The 19,376-nt window shown below is 39.9% G+C and overlaps 1 protein-coding gene across 4 annotated transcripts in view; it reads left to right on the top strand.

The window, feature by feature from the left end:
* Positions 1-17,326, top strand: part of FRY (FRY microtubule binding protein) — a 327,509-nt gene extending 310,183 nt beyond the window's left edge. For all 4 annotated transcript variants that reach the window (XM_061171162.1, XM_061171164.1, XM_061171163.1 and 1 more), the window contains 3 exons: positions 11,633-11,743; positions 15,041-15,243; positions 15,888-17,326. In XM_061171162.1, coding sequence (XP_061027145.1) covers positions 11,633-11,743; positions 15,041-15,243; positions 15,888-16,146 — 573 coding nt within the window. In that variant the 3' untranslated portion in view covers positions 16,147-17,326. The remainder of the gene's footprint in view (positions 1-11,632; positions 11,744-15,040; positions 15,244-15,887) is intronic.
* The last annotated feature ends 2,050 nt before the right edge of the window (positions 17,327-19,376 follow it).

Below are 19,376 nucleotides of genomic sequence, written 5' to 3'. Positions count from 1 at the left end.
ACTGGAAGTGAGCTTTAACTTGAAGAATCTATGTCTGGATATAAATTGCGAAGTCAACATGCCAAAACTTATTCCACATGTGTATTCTATTTCAGAGAAGCGTGGACTTTATGGAAGGATTAGTACTTACCTTACTAAACCTAGCAAACTCTTGAGCAGTTAGAGATGTCAGTTGGCCAGAGATGGTGACCAAGTACAGATAGGCATGTGAAGTCTTCCCACCCCAAGCCCTACCCCAACCGGTCTGGTCTTTGCCAGTAGCTGATTTCTAGTCATTCTTAACTGGTAACATAAGTGATAAATTGCTGTGGAATTGTTTGTGGAACAGAATATAACTCTTTGTTGGATGCTGAATATTTTTTTTCTGATTTTTCTTCTATTCTCAACATGAAGTTGTAGACATCAAGGTAATGAGGAAAGGTTACACACTGGTAGCCTGTAAGCTGTAACCAATTCAGACATGTTTTATTCAGCTTGTACAATTTAAATTTGACCCAACAGTTTAAACTTAAAATTGTTCACATGTACGCTCAAAACAGCATTCCTGGCATCTCTTAAAAAAAGAGAAAAAAGAGGTAGCAACACCAGGCCTGCCTTCCTAAAGTGGCAGCAGTGACCTTGAGCTGGTCGGCTCTCCACCATCCGCTGTGCACACTGAGTTCCCGACCCTGCCGGCAAGAGCCAGGTGCCAGTCATCACGATGTTCTTTTCTTTATAATAGAAACATGTGCCTCTGCACCTAAGGACCCACAATGGGGAAGTGAAAGCTAAATAGAATTGTGCCTTTCAAGAAAAACAGGAGTGTTCCTCTTTGCCGCAGTGAGAACAATCTCTGCGTATATAAGATGCTAGTGCCCATGCGCTGGCCTCACCCCCTGAGGGGACCTTGGAGGAGTCGTTGTAGCATGTGTACAAAAAAACAGAACAGTGTTCCTGAGAAAAGTGCTTCTAATACATGGGAAGTATTTTGGAGGGAAGGCTTCTTTTGTTAAGACAGGTGTGGTTAGTCAGTAATTTAGGCTACTTGGTGACTACAATACCCATTCTCCTAGAATGAGGCACAGCACACAGCAAATAAGATGTAGAACAAGGCGGGCGTGTGAGTCGCGCCTGTCGTGAGGGCAGCTCCTTGGCAGACGCTGCTGTACCAGTGTCTTCTCCGCCTGCACACACCCAGCGAGACAGGTCTCTTCACAACTTAAAGCCAGCAACTCTAAATAAGGATTGTGGTTTGCGGTGACCTCTCCTGTCGCCCACGAAATTCATCCTGGAGCGGCTGCTGCTGGGGAGTTTAAAAGTTCACGGAAACGTAGGACGCGGTGAAGCATCTCGGCTCTGGGCTCTCCAGGCAGTGGCATCGGCCTCGACCCTACAGCGAATTAGCACAGCTCACCTCCCCGGTTCTGCAGGGCTGGCCCTGGGCAAGCTGGAGAGGTTGCCACTTCATTTGCCATAAGTGATTTTAGTTGACGCACTCTTAATTCCACAGCCATTGCTGAGCACTAATTGAACATTCGACTCTTTGGACTCAAGTACAAGAGTTTACATGTAGCCGCACTACATTTTATCTTATTACATTCAGACCATCCTAGAGTCTTCTTGGACACTAACCCTCTTAGCTGTGTATTTCCTATCCCTGTCTAATCCAAGAAGGAGAGAAGCCTGCAACCTCTGTTCTTCTACAAATTGAACAAAAAGCTAAATGTTGAACAAGACGAGATGTTTCTCCAGCTAAACTGTAACCCATTAAACATTATCCTTCGGATACAGTCAGTCAGTCCTTTGCTATAAGGAATCTCTTCTCTGAGTAAGGAAATGTCTGCTGAAATGAAAGTTTTCTTGAAAACAGTAAATACGTCAGGCTGTGTAATCTGTATTAGAGGCTTAAAGGTATTTATCTTTCAAATCTTTGAAAGATATTCATGACCAAGGTCCAAAAAACTACTCAACAAATATAATGCAATAGTCATGAATGTGCCAGAGCCAAGTGATTTTAGCAACAGCTGAGTACATATTGTACCCACCTGCTTAGGAGATTACGTGCATCTATGTAATATTGAGTAGGAAAGCTTCAACATTTGGCTAGATTTTCTAAATTTTATCCAATTTAGTTTAAACCAGTGACTTTCAGAGGTTAAACATGATGAAAATTATAGTTAATGTAGTATACTGTGACTTATCTTCTGACATGTCGAAAATTTCTCAGATTTTTACCTAACTGGCTACATCATAAGCAGAGAACTGGCTTCAGAGCAGAATACAGAGAAACAAGAATGGCTATGCTACTTTTTTTTTAACATCTTTATTGGAGTATAATTGCTTTACAATGGTGTGTCAGCCTCTGCTTTATAACAGAGTGAATCAGTCACACATATACATATGTCCCCATATCTCTTCCCTCTTGAATCTCCCTCCCTCCCACCCTCCCTATCCCACCCCTCTAGGTGGTCACAAAGCACCAAGCTGATTTCCCTGTGCTATGCGGCTGCCTCCCACTAGCTATCTATTTTACGTTTGGTAGTGTATATATGTCTATACCACTCTCTCACTTTGTCCCAGCTTACCCTTCCCCCTCCCTGTATCCTCAAGTCCATTCTCTAGTAGGTCTGCATCTTTATTCCCGTCTTGCCCCTAGGTTCCTCTGACCATTTTTTTTTTCTTTTTTAGATTCCATATATATGTGTTAGCATACAGTATTTGTTTTTCTCTTTCTGACTTACTTCACTCTGTATGACAGTCTCTAGATCCATCCACCTCACTACAAATAACTCAGTTTTGTTCCTTTTTATGGCTGAGTAACATTCCATTGTATATATGTGCCACATCTTCTTTATCCATTCATCTGTCGATGGACACTTAGGTTGCTTCCATGTCCTGGCTATTGTAAATAGAGCTGCAATGAACATTGTGGTACATGACTCTTTCTGAATTATGATTTTCTCAGGGTATATACCCAGTAGTGGGATTGCTGGGTCATATGGTAGTTCTATTTTTAGTTATTTAAGGAACCTCCATACTGTTCTCCATAGTGGCTGTATCAATTTACATTGCCACCAACAGTGCAAGAGGGTTCCCGTTTCTCCACACCCTCTCCAGCATTTATTGATTGTAGATTTTTTGATGATGGCCATTCTGACTGATGTGAGATGATATCTCATTGTAGTATTGATTTGCATTTCTCTAATGATTAATGATGTTGAGCATTCTTTCATGTGTTTGTTGGCAATCTGTATATCTTCTTTGGAGGAATGTCTATTTAGGTCTTCTGCCCATTTTTGGATTGGGTTGTTTTTTGAATATTGAGCTGCATGAGTTGCTTGTATGTTTTGGAGATTAATCCTTTGTCAGTTGCTTCATTTGCAAATATTTTCTCCCATTCTGAGGGTTGTCTTTTCGTCTTACTTATGGTTTCCTTTGCTGTGCAAAAGCTTTGAAGTTTCATTAGGTCCCATTTGTTTATTTTTGTTTTTATTTCCATATCTCTAGGAGGTGGGTCAAAAAGGATCTTGCTGTGATTTATGTCATAGAGTGTTCTGCCTATGTTTTCTTCTAAGAGTTTGATGGTGTCTGGCCTTACGTTTAGGTCTTTAATCCATTTTGAGTTTTTTCTGTGTATGGTGTTAGAGAATGTTCTAATTTCATTCTTTTACATGTAGCTGTCCAGTTTTCCCAGCACCACTTATTGAAGAGGCTGTCTTTTTCTCCACTGTATATTCTTGCCTCCTTTATCAAAGATAAGGTGACCACATGTGCATGGGTTTATCTCTGGGCTTTCTTTCCTGTTCCATTGATCTATATTTCTGGTTTTGAGCCAGTACCATACTGTCTTGATTACTGTAACTTTGCAGTATAGTCTGAAGTCAGGGAGCCTGATTCCTCCAGCTCCGTTTTTCTTTCTCAAGATTGCTTTGGCTATTCGGGGTCTTTTGTGTTTCCATACAAATTGTGAAATTTTTTGTTCTAGTTCTGTGAAAAATGCCATTGGTAGTTTGATAGGGATTGCACTGAATCTGTAGATTGCTTTGGGTAGTAGAGTCATTTTCACAATGTTGATTCTTCCAATCCAAGAACATGGTATATCTCTCCATCTATTTGTATCATCTTTAATTTCTTTCATCAGTGTCTTATAATTTTCTGCATACAGGGTCTTTTGTTTCCTTAGGTAGGTTTATTCCTAGATATTTTTGTTGTTGTTGCAATGGTAAATGGGAGTGTTTTCTTAATTTCACTTTCAGATTTTTCATCATTAGTGTATAGGAATTCAAGAGATTTCTGGGCATTAATTTTGTATCCTGCTACTTTAACAAATTCATTGATTAGCTCTAGTAGTTTTCTGGTAGCATCTTTAGGATTCTGTATGTATAGTATCATGTCATCTGCAAACAGTGACAGCTTTACTTCTTCTTTTCCGATTTGGATTCCTTTTATTTCTGCCTCTTCTCTGATTTCTGTGGCTAAAACTTCCAAAGCAATATTGAATAATAGTGGTGAGAGTGGGCAACCTTGTCTTGTTCCTGATCTTAGTGGAAATGATTTCAGTTTTTCACCATTGAGGACGATGTTGGCTGTGGGTTTGTCATATATGGCCTTATCATGTTGAGGAAAGTTCCCTCTATGCCTACTTTCTGGAAGGTTTTTATCATAAATGGGTGTTGAATTTTGTCGAAAGCTTTCTCTGCATCTATTGAGATGATCATATGGTTTTTCTCCTTCAATTTCTTAATATGATGTATCACGTTGATTGATTTGCGTATATTGAAGAATCCTTGCATTCCTGGAATAAACCCCACTTGATCATGGTGTATAATCCTTTTAATGTGCTGTTGGATTCTGTTTGCTAGTATTTTGTTGAGGATTTTTGCATCTATGTTCATCAGTGATATTGGCCTGTAGTTTTCTTTCTTTGTGACATCTTTGTCTGGTTTTGGTATCAGGGTGATGGTGGCCTCGTAGAATGAGTTTGGGAGTGTTCCTCCCTCTGCTATATTTTGGAAGAGTTTGAGAAGGATGAGTGTTAGCTCTTCTTCTAAATGTTTGATAGAATTCTCCTGTGAAGCCATCTGGTCCTGGGCTTTTGTTTGTTGGAAGATTTTTAATCACAGTTTCAATTTCAGTGCTTGGTGATCAGTCTGTTCATATTTTCTATTTCTTTCTGGTTCAGTCTTGGAAGGTTGTGCTTTTCTAAGAATTTGTCCATTTCTTCCAGGTTGTCCATTTTATTGGCATATAGTTGCTTGTAGTAATCTCTCATGATCGTTTGTATTTCTGCAGTGTCAGTGGTTACTTCTCCTTTTTCATTTCTAATTCTATTGATTTGAGTCTTCTCCCTTTTTTTCTTGAGAAGTCTGGCTAATGGTTTATCAATTTTGTTTATCTTCTCAAAGAACCAGCTTTTAGTTTTATTGATTTTTGCTATCATTTCCTTCGTTTCTTTTTCATTTATTTCTGATCTGATCTTTATGATTTCTTTCCTTCTGCTAACTTTGGGGTTTTTTTGTTCTTCTTTCTCTAATTGCTTTAGGTGTGAGGTTAGGTTGTTTATTTGAGATGTTTCTTGCTTCTTAAGGTAGGATTGTATTGCTATAAACTTCCCTCTTAAAACTGCTGTTGCTGCGTCCCATAGGTTTTGGGTCGTTATGTTTTCATTGTCTTTGTTTCTAGGTATTTTTTGATTTCCTCTTTGATTTCTTCAGTGACCTCTTGGTTATTAAGTAGTGTGTTGTTTAGCCTCCATGTGTTTGTATTTCTTACAGATTTTTTCCTGTAATTGATATCTAGTCTCATAGAGTTGTGGTAGGAAAAGATACTTGATACGATTTCATTTTCTTAAATTTACCAAGGCTTGATTTGTGACCCAAGATATGATCTATCCTGGAGAATGTTCCATGAGCACTTGAGAAGAAAGTGGATTCTGTTGTTTTTGAATGGAATGTCCTATAAATATCAATTAAGTCCATCTTGTTTAATGTATCATTTAAAGCTTGTGTTTCCTTATTTATTTTCATTTTGGATGATCTGTCCATTGGTGAAAGTGGGGTGTTAGAAAGTCCCCTCCTATGATTGTGTTACTGTCGATTTCCCCTTTTATGGCTGTTTGTTAGTATTTGCCTTATGTATTGAGGTGCTCCTATTCTGGGTGCATAAATATTTACAATTGTTATATCTTCTTCTTGGATTGATCCCTTGATCATTATGTAGTGTCCTTCTTTGTGTCTTGTAATAGGCTTTATTTTAAAGTCTATTTTGTCTGATATGAGAATTGCTACTCCAGCTTTCTTTTGATTTCCATTTGCATGGAATATCTTTTTCCATCCCCTCACTTTCAGTCTGTATGTGTCCCTAGGTCTGAAGTGGGTCTCTTGTAGACAGCATATATACAGGTCTTGTTTTTGTATCCATTCAGCCAGTCTATGTCTTTTGGCTGGAGCATTTAATCCATTTACATTTAAGGTAATTATCAATATGTATGTTCCTATTACCATTTTCTTAATTGTTTTGGGTTTATTATTGTAGGTCTTTTCCTTCTCTTGTTTTTCCTGCCTAGAGAAGTTCCTTTAGCATTTGTTGTAAAGCTGGTTTGGTGGTGCTAAATTCTCTTAGCCTTTGCTTGTCTATAAAGCTTTTAATTTCTCCATCAAATCTGAATGAGATCCTTGCTGGGTAGAGTAATCTTGGTTGTAGGTTTTTCTCCTTCATCACTTTAAATATGTCCTGCCACTCCCTTCTGGCTTGCAGAGTTTCTGCTGAAAGATCAGAAGCGTACACATACACACTCACGAAAAGAGAAAAAGGGAAAAATATATATATATCGTTACTCCCAAAGTCCACCTCCTCAATTTGGGATGATTCGTTGTCTATTCAGGTATTCCACAGATGGAGGTACATCAAGTTGATTTTGGAGATTTAATCCGCTGCTCCTGAGGCTGCTGGGAGAGATTTCCCTTTCTCTTCTTTGTTCGCACAGCTCCTGGGATTCAGCTTTGGATCTGGCCCCGCCTCTGCGTGTAGGTCTCCTGAGGGTGTCTGTTCCCGCCCAGACAGACAGGACGGGGTTAAAGGAGCAGCTGATTCGGAGGCTCTGGCTCACTCAGGCCGGGCGGAGGGAGGGGTACCGATGTGGGGTGAGCCTGCGGCTCAGAGGCCAGCATGACGTTGCACCAGCCTGAGGCGCACCATGCGTTCTCCTGGGGAAGTTGTCCCTGGATCACGGGAGCCTGGCCGTGGCGGGCTGCACAGGCTCCCGGGAGGGGCAGTGTGGAGAGTGACCTGTGCTCGCACACGGGGTTCTTGGTGGCGGCAGCAGCAGCCTTAGCGTCTCATGCCCGTCTCTGGGGTCCGTGCTGATAGCCGCGGCTCGCGCCCGTCTCTGGAGCTCCTTTAAGCGGCGCTCTGAATCCCCTCTCCTCGCGCACCAGGAAACAAAGAGGCACGAAAAAGTCTCTTGCCTGTTCGGCAGCTCCAGACCTTTTCCCGGACTCCCTCCCGGCTAGCTGTGGCGCACTAGCCCCCTTCAGGCTGTGTTCACGCCGCCAACCCCAGTCCTCTCCCTGGGATCCGACCGAAGCCCGAGCCTCAGCTCCCAGCCCCCGCCCGCCCCGGCGGGTGAGCAGACAAGCCTCTCGTGCTGGTGAGTGCTGGTCGGCACCGATCCTCTGTGCTGGAATCTCTCTGCTTTGCCCTCTGCGCCCCTGTGGCTGTGCTCTCCTCCGTGGCTTCGAAGCTTCCCCCACACCACCACCCCCCATCTCTGCCTGCGAAGGGTCTTCCTAGTGTGTGGAAACCTTTCCTCCTTCACAGCTGCCTCCCACTGGTGCAGGTCCTGTACCTATTCTTTTGTCTCTGTTTTTTCTTTTTTCTTTTGCCCTACCCAGGTATGTGGGGAGTTTCTTTCCTTTTGGGAGGTCTGAGGTCTTCTGCCAGCGTTCAGTAGGTGTTCTGTAGGAGCTCTTCCATATGTAAATGTATTTCTGATGTATTTGTGAGGAGGAAGGTGATCTCCGCGTCTTACTCTTCTGCCATCTTGAAGCTCCTCCTATGATACTGTTAATGAATAAAAACTAGATGATTCTAGGCTTTTAAGCTACATTGTCTATGATCATTTCTTAACATCTTGACTTCTTGACTTTTTTTTTCTCATTTTGAGAAAACATACCTCTAAATCCAATTTATATATAAATCAAGCCATATCAGGAGTACAGGAGCCGGGCTTGAGGAAAATCCTTGTGACCAAATAAAACAAATTCCCACATTTTCAAAAGAATCTTGAATCACCAAAACATAGATATATCTATAAAGACTTCTAAAGGGATTATTTTTAAAACCTGGATACCGGAAAATATTTGGGGGGGGGGTAGTTTTAACATTTTCCTTGAAAGGCTTTTTTCACTATCTTTTTGGAGCTCTAAATGCAAACTACATCCAAGCCTGTGGCCTAGGAAAAGATTCTGGGGTAATAAATATCAATGCAACTTGGACTAGCCTACCTAGAAAGGAGAGTGTAAGGAGGACACTGAGAACTGGTGTTCGTCAAGCTGGCCATCTCCCCAGAAACACAAGTGTGTGCCCTGAGTGTGGAGTGGAAGGAATTCGTTGACAATGAAATTCCTCGGTACCAGGCTGAAGTCAAAAAGCCTCATTTGCCTTCACTGAACAGAGAAGATTTTTCTTTAACTGACTTGATGACCTGGGATTACAACACTGTTTTGGAAAACAGAGTAAAAAAGATATCAGTTTTCTTCACATAAGACCATGTAATTTACTCAGCACTTGCTTCATTCCATGCTTCTGAAAAGTAAATTCCATGGTAGAAGCAGTTATGTACTAAGGTGCATACTAAACGTTTCAATCAGATTTGACGTTTTCTAAAAAGTCTTCACAGTGGCAACTCTGTATATGTAGACTTAAAACTCTGGCCCTGTACTCCTTTCTTGTGTGACATTGTCTTTCAGTACATAAGGTTTGGTTATAAAAATTTCTAGCACAGTTGAAGTTTTCTTGAAAATAGTAAATACCTCAGGTTGTGTAATCTGTAACATGGCCCAGTTACAAATTTATAATCTTCTAGACTAACATCAGTTCTAGATTACTTTTAGAAATTGTCTACTGGGGGAAAATATTATAAAAACTAAAATGCAAGATTACTTGTCATATCTCACACTTGTTTGGGAGTATAAAGACAATGTTCAGTCCTTTGAAATAACAATATCTAGCAGTCCTGTAAAATATTCTCAATGTGGAAGGCAATCTGACTCTAAAGAAAATGCCACTTAGATTGTTAATTATATTCTATGCTAATTGGATAGTCGTAGTGTAGTAGATATGAAGCCAAACATATTAAAGACTCTGCCTTAACTTAGCAATAGTATAATTTGTTTGGGGCTGTAGTTCTTTCAGATTAATCAGTTGGTCTCCTCACAGTTTTACTATGTTTACTATGTTACTATTCACATTTAAACACTAAAATCTTCAAGCAATATAAGTTTTCACTTATGGTCTCCAAGACTGACAAAGTCTAAATGAACTAATCAGAGAATCTAAAAGATCACAAATTATGTTTTCTCAATGACATGTTTCCCATTAGAGCTTGTTTTTAACTGGACTGCTGTGCATGTTGAATGGGTACAACATTTGCAACCATTTATCACGTTGGGGCAAGCGATGCTAATACGGCTGACGCTGACGGTTCTGCTCTTGGAAGAGGGCCGTGCTTTCTGTTGCATGCATTACACTGACCCTGTACTTTCTTTCCTTTCCTTTGTTTCCTGTGCCATGCTTGCTGTGTAGCAAATGGAATCTCTTGCAGTAAGTTAACTTTCTTTCATACTCTTTGTCCATTTAGGCATGGACCCATAACAATCTTATTTTTACTGTTACTATTATATCTCTTAGCATGTTTTCCCTTTTTTGTTTCATTTTCTTTTATTTGGTAGACTGAGACATGTAGTTGATTAGCATTCTGGGCTGCTTTCCTCACAAAGTAGAAACCTATGTTGCTATGAACTCTCGTTATCACTAGAATATTTTTAGAAATAACTACCATTATCTGACACTTAGAAAAGTCAGAGTTTTCATAGCTAGGTTTCACCCTAAATTGTGAAAGGTAACATTTTGTTTTTAAACAATACTTTTTTTGTCTGAGAGTCTTTGGCAGTTGTCTTTTATACCAGATTTTGAAAAGGTTTCCACAAAGGCAAGTTTAAATTATAAAATGTGTTACTAAAACAACCAAACATCTAGTTTGGGTTAGCAAATGAGTGTAGCTACTTCTTTACACTTAGGCTGGTTACCAGCATTGAGAGATCAAATCAATCTAAGTAGAATTGCTTTTTCCCCCCTAAGGGCCAGGGAGAGAGGAGAAAGAAAACTCCATCCAGCATGGTCTTAGCATGAACTTTCGTCACTTTAAAAATTAGGGTCCAGAGTATGTTAATAATACTATTAATGGAATATGCTTCCTAAAAACCTAAATTTAAATTCTTGTCATTTCTCTCCTTAAACTGACTTGGGGGGAACAATTTTAAATCACTTCAATGGCTCTCAATTCTTACTGAGTTCTTTATAGTCCATTAGTGAAAGAAAGGCCCTATTTATTCTTACTTAACCACATTTGAAAACTGAACAGTGAAGTGTTTGGTTTAAGCCACATATCTCACCCACTTTCAGTGGTGACTGCTGAGCCATTAAATTCTATCTAGTGAAGGCTGTCCTTTTCCTCTCACAGAATCCCATCTGCTACCTAGGAGCTAACCCTTTCTTGGGATAAAACAGGCAAAGTTTAGAGGCCATTAAGCAGATAACAGCTCAAAGAGTACTATGATCATTGGTGTTGGAATTACTCATGGTTTATTCTTCCCTTACAGTACATGTAAGCTGTATAATGAAAACATTTTCAATTCCAGAGGTGTCTATAGAGCTCCAGGGCCATTTTGTATGCATATTTTTTAACGTTCTTTCTTTCCACAGAAAGTTTTGCATGCTTTCATGATTTCTCCTTTTTGTAAGCATTTTGGGCCCTTTTTATATCTCTTTAATTCAACAAATTTGTTGAGCACTGAGTAGAAGCATCATCATTAAACCTGATGCAGCACCTTAGACAGTCACGTGACTCTTGTGTTTACACAGACTTTAGGATGAGTGCCTACACCCTAAATGGCAGCCAGAGTTGTCACAAGGAATAATCTCCCAAGTGTCTGCTGAATTTATAAATTTAACACCTAGAACCACTTAATGTTGTGACTTTCAAATATACTTTTAATAAAAAGAAATTGTGTTCAAAGATGTATAGCTTATAAAAATTAAGACAACTACAGCTATAATTTGTAGATATTAAACCTGTAATTTAATTGGCAAATATAATGGAAATTTGGCAGTTCACTAAGTCCCTTTATAGCTAGCTACTACTTCTTTCTAATTAGTCATCCTCCAGGAGCTGTTTTATTCTATATTACACAGTGAATTTCTCACTGATAGTCATTGATTGGATTTATTGTTCTGTTTTATTTAGAATGGTAACAACTAGTTATGGTTCCTTGATTTTTTTAAAAAAAGGTGCATTAGTCTCCACTAAGATTTCACTTACTATACAAGAATGATCCTTAATAACTCTTTCTTCCCATGCAAATTCTCTCTTTAGCAACTGGAACTGTGTCAGAGGTTGTATAAGCTACACTTCCAGCTGCTGCTGCTTTTTCAGTCGTACTGTAAGCTCATCGGCCAGGTGCACGAAGTCAGCTCCACGCCAGAGGTGAGCCTGCCCACTCCCGACCCCAGGTCCTGCCATGAGTATCACTGCTTTCCTTTTGTTCTCCCTCCTGCCAGTTTATAAATGTCCAAGTGATTTTATTCCCACATAATCCTTTCACTCAAGCACAAGTGTTAACTACCAGTGTCTTATGTTTATTTCCGTGCTCACGTGGCAGTGCCAGGACTAGGGTGAGGCAAGTGACATACCTGGACACAAAATACAAGGATGACCTTGAGGGTGAGCCCCTCCCTGAATGCTGTGCCGAGGGCCTCACTTGCCTCCCCCGGCCCTGTGTCTGGGGATCCTTATTTGAAAAAGTTCCTTGTGTTACGGTTTTTCTTACCTCTAGCTGTTCACACTTGATCCTACATTGAGGTAAGAAGGAAATAACTACATGATGTTCGATTCTCTTCAGCTTCCCTGCTCTGCTTAGCATCCGGATGCATTAATATTTTTAATGTAAAAGGTAAAATAACTTGAGCATACAGCTTCTGAGTGAGCCAAATTTTTCCTAGACTTGAAAAAATACTACTGCAGTGTAGTAGATGAAATAATGGTGGTGTACACTGGATATTGTGGAAGCTCAGAGGGTGAGTGCCTAGTTCACTTGGAGACAAGGAGGCTGAAAGAGGAAACTTTCTGGAGGAGATCACACCTGAGCTGATTCTTAAAGGATGAGTTAGAATTAGATGAAGTGGGGGGTAAGGAGGAATGTTCCAGTAAGAAACAACAGCGTGGGCATAAACATGGTAGTGAGAAAGAGAAAGGAACTACAAGTACAGGCAATTGAGGATTGCTAGACTATAAAATGCAAACCAAAAGGAACGATGGACTAAGGCGGAAGAGATAAGTAAGGTGAGATCATGCAAGATGCTGCACCTGTGAGTATTTTAGTTAGATCTTCACGGCAGGGATGTGGAGGGTGGATTTGATGACAACTAGACTGGAGACAGACAGACCAGTCAGTTATGAGGCCGCTGAAATAGCTCAGATGAGAGGTGAGAGTTTGAACTAGGACAGAAGTGCTAGGTAAGGAGAGGGAGGAAACGTGGGAGATATTTTAGGACAAAAGGTCACTGAAACTGATTGGGTTGGTGGGGGAGGAGTCGAGGACAATGCTCAGGTCCCCTCTTAGATGAACTACGTAACCACAGTGCCACAGCTAAGACAGGGATGTCAGAGGAGGACTGAGACAATGGTACATCCACAGCTCCTGCCTGCTCGTCAGTGACCGACTCTGCCTGCTCGATCCTATCTTGCTTGTAGTTAAATACAAGGATCTGCTGCTAAAGGTGCAGATGTGCTGTCAGGGAACAGTCATGAGTCCATGAAACAATCCCATTGCAAGCAGCGGATTGTGGATGGAGCCCAGAAACCTCATGTTTGAGTTGGGGGTAGGGGAGGAGGAGACAGAATGACAGCCATTTAACCATAGTTATTCCTCAGTGTGGAAAAAAGGAAAGTGACTATAGTTTTTAAATATACAGTTCGCCCTTGAACAACATGAGTTTGAACTGTGAGTTCACTTACCTATGTGGATTTTTTCAATAAATATATTGGAAATTTTGTTGGAAATTTGAGAAATCTCGCAAACATACCTAGAAATAGATATGTCGTGACTGCATAAAATATACGTAGACATACATATAACATACAAAATATGTATTAATGGACTGTGTGTTATCAGTAAGGCTTCCGGTCAACAGGAGGCTGTTAGAAGTTAAGTTCTAGGGGCGGGGGGGCGGAACCAGAAGTTAGACCGTGCCCCTAACCCCGAGTTGTTCAAGGGTCAACTGTCCTTTCACAGATCCCAATTTCAAGGGAGACAGGAGTCAGACATCTTTGTTTATGAAGAGCTCTTCACAAACGAGTTTTCCTCCACAGAATCACAAATTATCAGATAAAAGAAAAGACAGTTGATGACTGGGATTTGCTCCATTGTCAAGATAAGCTTTACTCTTCTGGAAAGTAGGAACCGAACCCTCAGAGTCCATTCTTTGCTCCAAAAATAGAGGACAATGCACATGCAATTCACATGTCATTTTCCATATTAAAAAAGTAATTCACGTTTCACTTAAGAGTAGTAAATTACATGTTTCATACCGTGTGTGTGTATATAATTATTTTAAATCTAATAAATTTAAAGTGAATTTTTCCTTAATTATTTTAAATCTAAGTAAGTTTTAAATACTTTACACACACGTACAGTATTTAAAACTTACCTAGATTTAAAATAAATTCACTTTCACACTTAAAAACTATATGTCTAAGACACTCTTAACAACTTATGTAAAAGGATTACCTCCTTGAATTTTGAACCTGGGCCTGGAGTACAGAGTTGTATTTAATCGGCATCTGTGTGAAGACAGTCCTTGAGGGCTTCAGTTCTATAGCTTGTACAGTGAGCAAGCTGGGAATGAAGACAGGTAAAGATGCTGGGTAAATCAACTTTTCTAAGAAACTGGGCATCCTCAGCTTACATGACAAAGGGAAACAAAAAACCTTTAAATTCATCTCAGTTTCTTTTAAATGCTCTTGAGGTCAAACTGCAAAAGAGCTGTCTTCCACTGTACACTTTGGAGGCACTAAGAAGTGACATAGGTTCTCTTTATGATTTACTTTTTAACAACTCAGAATCTTTTGGTTCCAGTAATTCTGTGGGAAAATCTCTCTTACCTGTAACATGAATACTAACATTACATTGAGAATTTTCCTCCTTCCTCTTAAAATTATGTCTTTCATCTTTTCCCGTGGCATAGGAGTAGTGAGAAAAGTTTATTCTTCAAACAGCATCCGTGTTCATAATTACATTTATTGGGCACTTTTGTGCCAAGCTGTTTGTTTAATCTTTAAAATAACCTGAGAGGTGGGTAATATCTTCAATCTCACAGATGAAAAAACTAAGGCACGTAAAAGTTTGTTTACTTGACTATGCAGTAGTCAAGAATGCAGAACTGGCATCTAATAAACCCAGCTTTATCCAACTCCCGAGCCTGTTCTCTTGTGCATTTTACTTCTATGTATGCCCTTCTGCTTAAATAGACGACATTTTAAAAGGAGTCAATCTTCTATATAAGGAGAGCATCCCAGCTGTTGATACATAGTTGAATACAACGCATTCAGCCCCATAACCCTACATATACCACGCAGTACGGTTTCATCTGTCCTATTTTAGTTTACCGAGATATTAAGCTTCTGCTTCACCAGACCTCATACAGTCAAATTTTTTTTTTAACTTTGGGGATGTAAAATCCAGCCTGCAACTAAATACAGTAAAAATACATTTTTTTTTAACAGCTGCTAAATATGTCCAGGGAACTGAGTGACCTAAAGAAAAACCTGAAGGAGGCTACTGCAGCCATCACAGCCGACCCTCTCTACATAGAGGGGGCGTGGTCTGAGCCGACCTTCACATCCACTGAAGCAGCCATCCACTCCATGCTCGAGTGCTTGAAGAACAACGAACTTGGCAAGGCTCTACGGCAAATCCGGGAATGCAGGTGACGCTACTATTTCTATTTAGAGACGGTTAAAGGAAATGCATGCCTAATAGTTACTTTGTCATGGTTGGGGACTAAATCACTACGGAAGGAACACCGAGATGTTTATATAAACCCTTCTCAGATCCTTCCCATTACCATGCCAGAAACATCAGATTTCAGAACAACTTATTGTTTAAAGTGTTGGTTTCGGTTCTGGTTATCTGTCATCTCTAAAATGTTCAAACACTTCAAAGTATATGCCAACATAATTTTAAAACTAATTATTTGAATGTAGCCTCTTTGGGTTTTTTCTCCCTACATTTTGATAGTATATTCACATTCATTGTAACCAGAATGCTATAGCAAATAAGTATTTTAAGATTATGGGATTCCATTCTGATATTTTTTTACTTTAGATATTTTATCAAAATCAATAATATTCAATATTCTAAAACTGATATGTGATGTCTGCACAACTCTGAATATTACTAAAAAAGCCACAGAACTGTGTATTTTAGATAGTGAATTGTATAGTTTGTGAATTATATCTCAACAAAAGCTTTTGTATTAAAAAAGCAATTTTCTTATACTAATAAAGACTCATAACCTCTCAGCCTCGTGAATAATAGTGCCTCTAATCTGCTCTTCTTTTCTGACTGCAGAAGTCTGTGGCCCAATGACATCTTTGGAAGCACTTCTGACGATGAGGTCCAGACACTACTGAATATTTATTTCCGTCATCAAACTCTGGGACAAACAGGTACTTATGCACTGGTGGGGTCTAACCAGAGCCTGACCGAGATCTGCACCAAGCTGATGGAGCTGAACATGGAGATCCGGGACATGATCCGCAGGGCCCAGAGCTACCGGGTCCTCACCGCTTTCCTTCCAGACTCCAGTGTTTCCGGCACTAGTCTCTGACAGGAGCCTTCCGTCCCCCATGGGTGCCAAGCTGGGGGTGCTGCCATGCTGGGGTGACGTCATTCAGTGTCTTCTCAGCCTTCAAAAGGCTTGGTCAGACTGTTCTCCCTCTTGTTACCTGTAGGACTTTTTCTAAAGAGGATGGCAGAACTTCCCACGTGTAGCAATACTATAAGAACCAAGGTAGCATACATAGGACATTCTGGAACAGCCTCCATCCGTCATGCTGTGTGGCACAAATGTGTTATTTTATTGAGCAAATGCAACTCACTACTGAAGATGTGACTTCCATTGCATACCAAAGCCGACTACTCTGAACAGTACCTTCCTTTCTAGAAACAATTTTAGATTGGCAAAAGTGCAATGTTTTCTTCGCTAAAAATATTTTATATTCTAAAACTTGTACATTCTTTCCTTTTCTTTTTTTTTTTTTCTTTTTTTGGTGGGCTGAGGAAGGGACAGGCAGAATGAAGCTGGCCACTGAAAATTGTAAGACGGTCAAAAGCTGACAGCCTGTATATGTGAAAAGGGAATTGTAAATGGACAATTTAATGTACACTGAAATTTGAATACAATTACTGTATCTAAAAGGAGCTGCTATGAAGTACCTTTCTTATGTTGCTAGGCTACTGTTTCGAAAGCCCTGGATCTCTTTGCAGGGGTCTGTGATTAGGACCCTCGCACCAAAAATGGTCCAGAGAGACCTTTTTTTAAAGGATCTTGGCTGCTTTTTACTATAAGGTTGCTTTTATGAGCATATTTATACTACAGAAGGATGAGCGTTAATTTTAACCAACTTGGCCATTTTGTAGAAAAAAGTTAAAGACATTCAACATTATAAATTCCAAGTCTTTCCACCTGTTACGCATGCATATTTTAATATCCGTTTGGATAGCTGGAAGTAGAATCATAACGGTAAAATATGAGTTGTCACTTCGTTTCTTAAGAAATGTCATTTTATTTGTAATATATATGTAAAGGGCCATTCTTAAGTTTTCTCCTTAAACTTAATGCTGTCAAGTGTTAGCTGTGTGCATGTAAACCTGTTGCACATTAGAAACATATTCAAAGTTTATCTGTGTAACTTATTCACTCTGTAAATACATTTAAAGTTTTTGTGATGTAATCTCGGTTAATACTCTGTTCAGAACTTCCTTTAGACTAAAAGAAAAAAATACATATTGACCACAGGTTTTATTTCTGCTTAATGAAGATTTTTGCCGTTGACACATTTATAGTTTTGTGTGTGAGCTGCCACGGTGACAACCCCAAGGGGTGCCACACTCCTATGTGTTCCATGAATGGCAGCCAGTGGGGTTGTGAGGCAAGTACAGTGACCTTGGGGAGCAGGAGGTCTCTGGAACCTCTTCAAGTGGACACCAAAGACTGTGACCCTCAACCAGTGCTCACTGGGATCAAAGAGAGAAATCAGAGAAGAACAAGAGCTCTCATTGTCCATAACCTATCATTGGGTTGTCATCCTTAACATTTTGAAATAGACCCATAATGATCAGGAAAAAGTAGTAAGAGTTTTGTTCTTTCACCAAAACCCATCTATTCTTCACCCCACTCAAAAAACAGGGTCATGGAGACACATAACAATCTAATCTCTATGGTCTTCCTACTCATACTTCTTAGATTAACAAATATAACTTGCTTTCGTAACATGCACCAACTAAATCATAAGTAGTAATTTTCTAGAAGTACCCTGCAACAGAGCCTGACCCAAGATTTTTTTAATGTTACCATAGGTACAACTATTCACTCATTTTAAAGACTTTCTGGACATTGCTGTCAACATACTCTTCTGATGATTTTCACCTTACCTTAAAGATGATTCTCCATGATTTGTAGAAAAGAAACTGAATCACAATCTCTCTGAAAAAAAGTCTTACATAATGCAGGTCTCTGTGGTTAACAACACTAGCCAACTCTCAGAGTTCTGCTGGGACCCACAGTAGGAAGGACTGACCAGTCGTGACTGAATTTTCCACCATGGCCTCTTACCCAGCAAAGAACCACCATGATGGGTTACTCTTTTAAAAAACGGAGATTTCAGTAATATAATCTGTAGTCATGGGAAGTAATGGGTTTTTTTCTGTTTATTTAAAAAAAAACAGATTTGTTAATGTGAAAGATTTCTTCTACTTTTCCACTATTTCTTAACCTTCTCTCCCTTGAGTATAAAAGAAAGGCCCTTTGAAGCTGCAGACCTGCCCCATTTGAGCCCAACAATCAATGACTTCAGAGCTGCAGTCAAATCTCCTTGGGTATTGTGTTGTGCCTCTGTTACTGAAGTGTTAATTTTCACTTCCCAAGGAACAGGGATGGAGAGGAGGGGAGAGGAGAGGTAGAGATATCCACCCAAAGGAGAGGGCAGATATCTAACAGATGCTTCTGGGATAAGAGAAATACCTCCTCATACGTCCATGCTTTCTAGTCCCAAAACATGATACACTTTACCCACGGGCATAAAACAATTCAGACAGGTGCACTGCAACTTAGACATAACTTGATTAAAATTGTAGTGTCCAAATCGAGTATTTTAGAAAAAGCACCATACATTTTAGAGGTATGTGAATGTCTTATTCTCACCAATAGGTGAGAGTGTTAATATGTTAGTACAGCTGTGAAATGAAGATGCTTGTAACTTAGCATTGCACCTGCACACGTGTCCACAAACATGCACAGAGTTAGGTCTTAAGGCTCTTCAGGTTCCAAATCCTAATTCTGTTCTTTTCAGTGAATTGCAAATTACAGAAACAAGGGGGTAGCATCTAGGGAGGGGAACAAGCAGGGGTGCCCAGAGAGGTCATGGAAGCTCTGCACGCTTTCCCCAAGCCCTGCCCTACACATCTGTTCCATATGGATGTTCATCTGTATCTTATCATATCCTTTAAGAACAAACCAGTAACAGTATTATCATTTAAGACAAATTTGTTTCAGAAGCTTGGTGTTATCCTCACTACAGTCTTGCTGCTCAAAGCACACAGATCAATATTAGCTACCTTTTCTGGGAGCCTGGAAGAAACACAGACTCTCAGGTCCTACTGCAGACCTACAGATTCAGAACCTGCATTTTGACAGAACCCTCAGAGAGATCCCCAGAAAGATGGCAGAGTAGAAGGACCTGAGCTCACCCACCTCACGAAAACACCAAAATCAAAACTAACAGCTGAATGACCATCAACAAAAAATGACTGGAACCTACCAAAAAGATAATCTACTTC

Source organism: Eubalaena glacialis, chromosome 16 (assembly GCF_028564815.1).
Source record: "Eubalaena glacialis isolate mEubGla1 chromosome 16, mEubGla1.1.hap2.+ XY, whole genome shotgun sequence".
In the NCBI taxonomy this organism is placed as follows: Eukaryota; Metazoa; Chordata; class Mammalia; order Artiodactyla; family Balaenidae; genus Eubalaena; species Eubalaena glacialis.
Note: the sequence above shows the minus strand (reverse complement) of the source record. Positions and strands in the feature narration are given on the sequence as shown.